This window comes from Rutilus rutilus, assembly GCF_951802725.1.
Source record: "Rutilus rutilus genome assembly, chromosome: 1".
Classification (NCBI taxonomy): Eukaryota; Metazoa; Chordata; class Actinopteri; order Cypriniformes; family Leuciscidae; genus Rutilus; species Rutilus rutilus.
The window spans coordinates 31,444,918-31,455,426 of NC_140209.1; the positions used below are offsets into that span (position 1 = coordinate 31,444,918).

Below are 10,509 nucleotides of genomic sequence, written 5' to 3' on the forward strand. Positions count from 1 at the left end.
CATACAATGAAAAAACAGATGCTCCGTGGTTTCAATATCATCACAAAATAAACATTCATTTGAGTCAAATCCAAATCGAAGTCGTAAATATTCACTCTGTGGATATATCCCATTTAAAATTTTAAAATGAACTTCTTTAACTTTGGGAGGTAAAGGGAATTTTAAATATTTGGTTCTAAGCATGTGAATGGTATCTTTTGAGAAATAATGTGAAATTGAGTTTCTATAAGCTAATTTAGGAAAATAAATGTTGTTGAATTTGTTTTGTTTGAAAGTGGGCTTCCTTTAAAATCACGGCCTTCAACTAAAAGTGCTGGGATATGTGGGATCATAGTGACAGAATAAGAGAGAATTTCTTTAATTAGGCATATAACAGAATTAGGGATGGCTTTAGTAATAGATTCAAATTTAGCCCGATTGCATATGATATAATTTCACTGTCAATTAAATGGGACACTGACCAAATACCTTTCTCCATCCAGTTCTTGTCAAACAGTGATTTGTTCCTAACCGTAATATAGCCTATCTATTATTCCATAATGGTGTAGCCTATTGTGCGGTGTAAAATTATGATTATATAAAATCTTCAAGTATAACAAAACCTGTTGATGAAATTTGGATAATTTAATTGGCAGACGTTGAACGGTGAAATCACAACTTAGTAAAAATTCTATTCTTCCTTCTCTGGGAATATGAAGCCAAAAATTATTGTGATTTAAAAAGGATTTCAACCAGTTAATTTTCAGGGTCCCATTTATATAATCAAAATCAATGGCTTGTAAACCTCCGTCTTTATAATCTTTTGTCATCTCTACCCTTCTAATGTAATGTGTTTTCTCCCTCCATATGTAACCAAAGTTAACCTGAATATTTTTTTTTTTTTTTTTTTAATGGCTCTATTTGAAATAGCTATTGTGTATGCAGGATAGATTCATCTTGAAATGCTTTCCATCTTAGTCAAAAATACTCTACCTAATAAGCTTATATCACGCCATGATATCGTAAGATACAAGGTAATGGAGCCTTTTATACATTTTCGTGTTTCTTTAGAAATAAATAATGGACAAATGGAGTCTTTAAACGCCTCAGATGTAAAGTTATTCGCTGTCAAAGTGACGCCAAAATGAATGGGAGTCAATGGGATGCTAACAGCAGGTGATGGTCTGCTAATCAATGGCAGCGCCCGGGGACGCTTCAGTGTTTTATGAAACATTGCCACCCTGAGGAGAAGCAGAGCCCGTCTACGGACATTCTCTGGGAGAAGGGCTGCAGACTGTGGGCGACTGGAGCATCACATTCTCTTACATCACTCCCAAACAGGAGACACGTCACTTCCACTTGAAAAATGCGCGGGATTTTTACATTCCACATATACTTCGCCGCGGGGAAACATCAGCGATTTTCTCCCCTTCTGTCCTGCACGCGGCAACTCTCTCCGATCGGTTACATCCAGTCGCAGCCGATGTCGAACACACCTATTTAAACCAAGGTAAGTAAAAGCTCACTGTGATTTTGTTCTGTTCGCTTTTAACGAATCGTCAGGAAAAGGTCCGGTTCAAAAGAACAACTCGTTCGCAATTCTAAGCATCAAACACGTAACAGTTACTGTTTCAGTTTCAGGTGAGGAAAAAAGTTTAATAAGATTGCTTAAAATGTCTTTTTAGTATTTTTAGTATTTAACGGCGTGTAGTTGTTTTATTTTTGCTGATGGACACAAGCCGTCCTCCTAGTGTTTGTGTAGGCTTATTCCTTGTATTAAAATATTCAGTATTTTTTTTTTTTTTTTTTTGATGCAAACAAAAAGGGAAGTTGCTCACTTCAGAGCCAATGGGTGGAGCTCCACGTCCAGCTTACTCTCTCTGGACATCTCTGGGGCTTGTACCATGATGGTAGTTGAACAAACTCAGGGTTACAGAATTAGTTTTGAGTTGACAAAACCAAACCAGTCCAACCAGGCTTTGTTGGCACCATGTTGCTGATCATCAACTTTCTCTGTCAACTCAGGCTTTGATCCTGAGCTTAGGTGTGACATCAGCAGCGAACAGCCAATCACATGCTGAGAAAGAGAGAAACTGAGATTCATTTCTCGCGAGAGAAGCAGCGCGATTCATTTCTCTCTTCTGCAGAATATTACGAGATTGTAAATTATTAAGAATTTAAACAAATTTACACAGCAAGAAGAAAATAGCTGTCTTCGAAAAAGGACAACTAAAAGAAAAAGTCTTGCTATAGGCTATCAGTGCAAGTATAAGTTGTGAAGTTATACAGTTGATTTGAGAATTGAACATTTAAGCTCACAATCTCACATGTAGTCATTTTATAGCTTTATCTATATTGATTCTAAAGCGTATTTATATTACCTTTATTTATTTAATATTTGATAATTGATAAACTAAAATTGTACATGTGATCAATTAAGTGTATAGTAATTATATAATATCTAAATCATACAAAATTATTGTTCTAAATAAGCATTACTAAAAGCCAGACGATTTTGTCTTTAAAAATCATTTGCTGTGTAGTGACTTTTAATTTAGAGTAGAAACAGGTGGAGTGACTTTATTGCATCAGACATGTCACTTTGCTCACAGCTGACTGGTCCAATTTCAGTTGGGGATCTCTTACCTGGAACATAACCTGCCCTGGACCAGGTTAGCCGTGGAGCCTAAGTTACTATAAGCGATGAACACTGCTAAAAACCAAACCACTTTCATGGTGCCTAAAACCCAGGGTTGGCGCAAACTAAACTGAAACATACCTGGCTAGCCACCTAAACCGGCTTCATGGTATAGGCTAGGCCCCAAGGTGTAGATATGATTTAGGTTGAGCCACACCCCTTAGATCCACAGAGGTGGAGCTTGACTATGGTTCTGCTGCGAGCACCACCCACTTGATTAATTACGTGTTTAAACACCAGAAGGAAAGAAACTCACTTGTCCGAATTTTTACTGATTTTAGGCAGATCGTTTCATTTTAGTAGTTGTTACGCATGTATATCTTAGTGTAGATTTTGTTTAGAAAGTTGAGGAAAAACAAAGACCAATTGTAACTGCTTAACATATTATTATATTATACTTATAATTATAATTATTTATTATGAATACTTAATATAATAAATGATAATTTAGGCTAGTTTTCCCTGTCAGTAATTGTCACGTGTTTAGCGAGTTGCATAACCATGTGTTCATGAGTTCATGTGTTCATGCATGAGTTTTGAATATTGACAATCATATGGGATTGTATTTACATTAATTGTGTATAGACTTGCTGGATATTCTTCTAATCAACATGTTTCTTCTGTCTTCGTTGCTTTCATCTTTTTGATTAGGTTTTCAAGACTTGCAGTTTTTCAGCCACTGAATGAAAACAATGGATCAGCTGCGTAAGTTTAAAGTGACACTCCAACTCATGTCCACCACAGACTAGCAATTATAAATGTAGTTCATACGAAACTTTCTGCATTAGCTCACAGTGATGCATAAACTGATCTTCAACTAATGTCATTTATTTATGTCATTTCAACACATACTGTACAATGCAAAACTATGGAAGCTTATTTATGCCACAGAATACAAAAGTAAAAAAAGGAAATGGTGACTTTTTATCTCAGAATTCTGAGGGGGAATAAGTCAGATATAAACTCACAATTCTGACTTTATTTTTTACAATTACGATTCGTTTTTATCTCACGCTTGTAACTTTATATCTCGCTATTATGAGTTTATATTTCACAATTCTGATTGTGAGATATAAACTCGCAAGTTACCTCCTTTTTTATTTTTTAGGCAGAACTGAGCTTCCAATCAAAACTCCACTGGCGTGTATAATTAGTCAACACGACTCTTAAACTCAGCCTGGAAAAACTCCTTGAATGGATGTTTCCTCTCTGCAGTATTACTCACAGTGCATATTGGGAAATATTCTGGTTTAACTGTCATTTGTTTTTCAGATGCTCAGTTTGTGGACTGTCACAGTGCAGATCTCATCCAGAGGGTTGCTGCTGTGATGCCCATTGCTGATGGACTGATCGCTGTTAAAATAATTCACCCTGAAACATACTCAAATATTCAGGCAGCTGCTACAAATATGGAAAAAATGAGAAAACTCCTGATGGCTCTAAACTCTGACAAAGCAAAATCTGCTTTTTACAATTTGCTTGAAACAAATGACCCTTTCCTGGTTAAAGATCTTGAACAAAAAGGTGAGAGAGATTAGGAAATACTAAACATTTAACAAGGCAACAATACCAAACACATACAAGGCAAAACCCAAATGGCCATGGCACAGATTCTAACGTTGAATGGATATTTATTCTCATGTTGCATTTGCTTATGCTACTTCTTGGATTAAATTGTGAGTTTGCATAATAATAATTCCATTGTCAAAGTGCAACATTATGCTCTGTTGTGGAATTGAGATATACAACTTTAAAAGTAAAGAAATTTTTTGTAAATAAACCTTATGACCCTCTTGGTCTTATATATCATATATTTTCTTATATAATTTATATTTATGTAGGAGTTAAAAAAAGGATTCCAAGGTCTTCGGCACAGCACGGCAAAAAGCACTCGAAAAGTGAACCTCTCGCTAAACGTGCCAAAACTGAGGAAAACCAAATCCCCAGGTGGAACAAATCCTCCAAAAGACATGGTACAAAACTAGAGGAGCTGTATAAAGAGACTGACATTGAAAAAGTAGGGAATCTCTACTTTTATAAAGATGAGAAGTACATGATTAGCCCTGAAGGAAGCGGCGCACAAGTATATATTGGCTTGAGTGAAGATGGCATCGAGGTGGCCATTAAACTAATAACAAAGAACCCAAAGAACAACAAACACATTGAAAATGAACTGAAACATTTGCAAGATCTGAATCTTGAGAGCCAGTATATCGTCAGGTATGTGACCTTTGCAGAGGATAAAGATTTTTACTATCTTGCAAGCCGGCTTTGTGAATACGATCTAGTGGACTACATGGACGATCTTCGTCTCCAGGAGCAAAAGGACAAAGACAACGCTTTGAGGAAAATAGTGAAGGAGATGCTTCTTGGCCTTCAAGTTCTTCACCGCGCTGGAGTGATACATCGTGACATAAAGCCTAGAAATGTTTTGATAGGTACAAATATTTAAAAAAAAATCTCAGAATAATACAAATGATTCTATACGGTTGACTTTTACTTTAAAAAGCGATAACTCGCCCAAATATTTTGTCTTCATTTAATCTCTTTCACTAAATAATGCAATAAAGGTTTGGAACGACATGAGGGAGAGTAAATAATGTTAGAATTTAACTTTAATTCAACGTATTCAAAACTAACATATTTCTATTGTTAGACGAAGACAAAAGGGCAAGGCTGGCTGACTTTGGTATCAGTCGCAAACTGGAGGAGGGAAAAACCACACTGTGTACTGATAGAGCTGGTACACGAGGCTGGGAGGCAACAGAGACCCTGAATCAGACCAAAAAGGGCCGTTACAAAAGGAGCTCAGACATCCAGGTTTGTGAAATACATGATAACATGAGACCATCTAGCTAAGAGAGGATTTGATTATCAGTTCAGTTAAAAGAAATCTTGATTTCTTGCACTTTTCCAACTCTAATCATGTCCAGTACTGTGCAGTTTTCCCTGTTAACTGACAAATGATCTTCATTTATTGTAGGTGGCGGGAATGTTGACCTATTACATCCTCTCTGATGGGAAACATCCTTTTGGAAATGGCATAGACTGTGAGGTGAACATTTTTAAAGGGGAATATACTCTTGACGATGTCCAAGACAAAAAAGCAACGGATCTCGTAGAATGGATGATCAACAAAGACCCAGAAAAGAGACCAACTGTCAACAAGGTGTTAGATCACCCTTATTTCTGGGATGATAAAAGGTAAATTGTAATTAATGTTTGATGCTCAGGAAAACATGTGTTAAGAAAAACTTCTGCTGCTTATTCTTGCTTTTCACTACTGAAAGTGGCAGTTAAATGACACTGTAAGGTGTTTTTTAACTATTATACTTATGGTAATGATTTATCTTCTGCCTAGTCTTTCACTGCATCCTTTTACTCTTTTATACTTCTTTCTCCCCTTTATTTCCAGTATTACAGTTGCTGTTTCTGCCTGATACTCTGACAAAAGTCGCTCTTCGACTCGTACTGAGACACTCAGGATCTTGTTTCTAGACTTTGGCTCTTCATTATCTTGGCATCTATCTTTCTGCATCAGTTCTTGAGACGTCTCTACAGTGTGCTGCTTTGCTGCCTGTTAGTAAGAGTAAATTGCTATATCATCATATTAATAAGAGTAAAACTGTGTCAGGGAAATCCTCCATTGATAAATTCCCTGACTAGCCCTGATATATGCACCAGCTTTTTTCTCTGAAAGTAGGATTAGATCAGATGTGGAATTGATGTGGACTCACACTTACTGTTTGCCTTCACAACAATGTTTTTCCTTCAGGATAAAGGAGGTCCTTCACAATCTGGGTAATCAAGAGGAAGTCCAGGATTATAAGAACTATGAAAGAAATAAAGAGCTTTATGACACTGTACAGAAATACACAGAAGGAAAATCCTTTTCTGATTGGAAGTCAAAGGTGAGTAAAGACTTCTTCGGCAGAGAGATGTTTTCCTCTCCTTGCTCTCCTTGGGTGTGTTTGGACTATTAACAGCACACAGGAACTAGATGAGTGATTCTCAACTAACAGGTAGCGACTTCAAATTGGATTGTAGCTCTGTTCTGATTGGACAGATGAAAAACAATGCTAAATAAATAGTACAATGTAACCAACCATTAAATCAAGTATATTTAGGATAATAAAAAAACAAACAAAAAAAAAAAAGACCAGGCTTATCAACTTTTAAAGGGAGAGGAAACACTTCCCAATTCTTTTGTTGTTTGTCAAAAGATATCTTACAAATTCATTAATTATGCCCTCATAAATCATGCAACAAACTGAGCAAGGCAAAGGAAAATTCAAACCAGACCGCATTCATAGATCGGCATGAAACTGAAGTTGCGATAGTCTTTTCTTTATATTTATAGTGTAGGTCTATATACAAGTATAAAACGGATTCTAAGGAAAAATGTAGGGCGGGACTTGATTTTGTCCATGGGGACATAAACACAAACATAAATATTGAATATTGTTATAATTTCCCACTTCTATAGATTTACATATCTCAACTATGTCTCTGACATTTAACAATTGGAGAAGACTGCAAAAGGATTGGATGGTTGGTTAGATGGTTGTGGTTTGCTATTGGTGGGTCTTATGCTGGGCTTAATTTGAGCTGGAACATGCCGGAACATGTTCCGTCACCTCCGACATTGGATCCGGAACCTTTTTTATTGGATCCAGAACCTCCTGTGTCACTATGGAAAATTAATTGCCTAAATGAAAAAAATAAAAATACTGTTTGTGTAGTGTTCAATGTTTGTGACACATGACTTGCGCGCTTGTTGTACTAGTTGAGATTGCTGTTTGCCTCGATCGTTTCACTCAGGGGAAAAATGTCAAAAAGACAGAAAAGTTTGCTTAAGTTTTTCAAATACGCTGGCCAGTCAGATCCCAAACAAGCACAAATCGTTTCCGCTGATCAAGAATGTGGAGACCACTGTGGACACAGCAGTAGCCTAGTATCGACATAATATCTTGTTATTTCGACAAAATAAGGGGACATTCTAATCTGCATTAAGCGTTCTTATAATGGTTTTCTATGGGAGGAAAATGCTTAACGTGTAATTACGTTCATATTCTGGGCTCATCTGATTTTTTGTACATAGCATAGCCTACTTTGTTATGATTTTAGTATAATAATGATTAATAAATGCACGCACAATTATCCGTGAACTTGATTTGAATAAATGCCTTTCAACTTGTGTGTGCAAAATTCAGAATTAAATGAATGTGCAGCAATGTTTTCATCAACCAATTGCCTGGATTTAATGAATAAAAAGCAAATATAACAAACAATCATGGAGGCGCCCGCGCGGTCACTTGCATTGCACGTTAACTGGAGCGCATCTCATCCTAACTTAATGAAACTCAGTGTATGCCTCACAGACATGAGAAATACATCAAATACACAAAGCTTGAAATGTCTTTAAACGAAATAATTCAAAACGAAAAAAGAAAAAGGCTACTCTCTGTTTATGTAATCCATTAGGCTTTTTCCATATTTATGTGCATTTCTCTCTATAGGCGCGTTCACACGGAGATGGCGATTGTCAACTTCATCTTTGCAGCCGAGTCGACACTGTCAGAGAAAACACTTGTTTATTAATAAAAATCAATGCACGCGTCACCGCATTTACAAATGCACATCTTGCTTGTTGCACGCACACATATTATGTCGAAATAACGAGATATTGTGTTGAAATAACATTATTATTAATAATAGCCCACATCTTTTAGAATATTTGATTGAATGCTGAATGTTGCGCTCATTAACATTACTGAATATTAAATATTTAGAGGCCAAGTTTTGCGCAGCTCCCCCCGTCAATGATCTAGCACCCCCTCAGCACATGCGTTAAAAATTACCTGGCGCCGCCCCTGCAGACAAGCTATGTAGGCAGTGTAATTTTTTATTTTTATTTTTTTTCGTTACCTCCAACCCCCGTTTTGAGTCGCCGGATCCACCCCCCCTCTGCGCTCCGGGACCTCCCACTTTACAAATTAAGCACTGGTCTTATGTGAGTGACAGATTGATCCGTCCTCACTGTAAACGCATCATTAGAGAAGAGAAGAGATGGGGGAAGAGGAAGGGGAAGTTATTTTGATTAAAGATGGGGGGCACATAAGTGTAAAAAATTTATATGGATAATAGATAAATCATTTTTAATAAATACTGCAATATTCACTATAACATATTAAATGATTATAAAAACAGTGTTGTGTCGTTTGGATGTTTGCTGTCATTGTTTCCTGCACTGAGATTTCTTGATCTAAGACTCCAGCTTTGTATTTGCAGGCTCCTAACACATGGACAAAAATTGGCAAAGGTCTTCCCAATGACTTACTTGGCCTATTACGGTATTTGCGCAATGCACTGGGACATCAGTAAGTACAAAAATAGGGAGGGGGGATTTTACAGGTTTAACAAAGACAAGTAGTTTCTGCATACATTTTTACAGTGTTTTACAGAAGGTTTTGTAAATAAAATGTGTATTTATTATAGGATATTATTTATTGTATATGCTATATTGTAAGATTTAACTGTTCTAGTTTGTTTCCAATAGGGAAAAACTCTTCTATGCAGAGAAGATGATTGATGAGTTCCCAGAATTCCTCATCAGTTTACACCGGTTGGCTTCTGACATGGGCTGGGAATACTGAAGAGACTGAGACATTTGATGCAGACACCTATAGCCACTTCCACTGCTTTGCACTTAATGTTGAATAATGATGTTTTTATGGATCCCCATCGCCCCCAATATTGTCCACAATATTGGTTTCAGCTCAAGGCTGTTGATGGTGGGTTCGAGGCCTGCGTATCTTTGCGATCATGTTTTTGACTAAAGTCAATATTGATATTTTTGACTTGCTGTTTAAATGTATCGAATCAGTAATGTAATGATTTTAATACATGCTTTGCTTCCTTTTCCATATGAATGTCATTCATGTATTGTGAAATGGTTTGTACAAGGAGCAGTCTATAGTCGTGTCCCATTTCAAAGACTGTATCATTCCAAGGCCGATTGCGGCACAGGGGCCGATGAAGGTTGTCCCAATTCGAAGGCTCATTTAAAATGATTTCTTCGTTTCCCATGAAATGAAGGATACAACAGATGGATCCTTCGCAGCCTTGCCTACCCCAGAATTCATTTCGTGCCAGTTTTTGTTTAGAGGAATTGCCAAATTACACTTACGCAAGTATTGAGTTTCAGCTTACTCAAATATCTAAAAAAAAATAAAAATACATAAAAAAATGTTTTTTATAGCGGTTCAAATGTTGACATGTCTTACTAAGATGCGATTATATATAGTTTTACTCTTTATTATATGCAGAAATGGACCGTGATGTGAACCCCATTTTGTTTTCAGACAGTTTTATAACTTAAAAAAAGTCTAGTACAAATGTTACTGTCACTCATCACCGGCAGCTGTCACAGTTGATAGGCGACAAGAACAATCCTCCGTAGGCTAGAGTAGACCGTCCCATTTAACAACTCTCTGTCCGACCTTCGAAGGATGCAGCCTCTGAATTGGAACACAGCCAATGACCTTCTGAAGATCATTACAAACACCTGTAACTTATTCAAGTTTTTAAATTGTGTTTTTGTACATTTCATGTAGCCTTATAACATGGTCTTATGGCACTTATAGTATGGTTGTGTTTCTTTGTATTTTTTAAATATACAGTTTTTTTTTTGTTCTACTATGAGTTCTTTGGTTTTCTTAGTGTTGAGCAACAATTGGGAAACACTTTATTTTACAGTGGCCTTGTTACATATGTTACATGTACTTACCATAGTAATAACAGTAAATTATGCATAATTACAAAACTAACCC

General features: G+C 36.6%; 1 protein-coding gene across 2 annotated transcripts; it reads left to right on the forward strand.

Annotated features, from left to right (window-relative positions):
• The first annotated feature begins 1,350 nt into the window (after positions 1-1,350).
• Positions 1,351-10,320, forward strand: LOC311303473 (uncharacterized protein). 2 transcript variants are annotated; one of them, XM_084429984.1, is made up of 9 exons: positions 1,351-1,489; positions 3,329-3,382; positions 3,950-4,201; positions 4,519-5,115; positions 5,334-5,497; positions 5,661-5,881; positions 6,453-6,588; positions 8,969-9,057; positions 9,237-10,320. In XM_084429984.1, the coding sequence occupies exons 2-9, from the start codon at positions 3,361-3,363 to the stop codon at positions 9,331-9,333; spliced, it is 1,578 nt and encodes a 525-aa protein (XP_084286110.1). In that variant the 5' UTR covers positions 1,351-1,489; positions 3,329-3,360; the 3' UTR covers positions 9,334-10,320. The 2 variants fall into 2 exon arrangements, 1 of the variants encoding a protein (XP_084286110.1); XR_014629759.1 differs by lacking the exons at positions 8,969-9,057; positions 9,237-10,320 and adding an exon at positions 6,093-6,256.
• Positions 10,321-10,509: the final 189 nt, after the last annotated feature.

Coding starts and splice junctions, on each gene's coding strand:
- LOC311303473 (XM_084429984.1), top strand. CDS start 3,361: ATGAAAACAATGGATCAGCTGC. Junction 4,202..4,518: donor TAAAGATCTTGAACAAAAAG/GTGAGAGAGATT, acceptor ATATTTATGTAG/GAGTTAAAAAAAGGATTCCA. Junction 5,116..5,333: donor GCCTAGAAATGTTTTGATAG/GTACAAATATTT, acceptor TTCTATTGTTAG/ACGAAGACAAAAGGGCAAGG.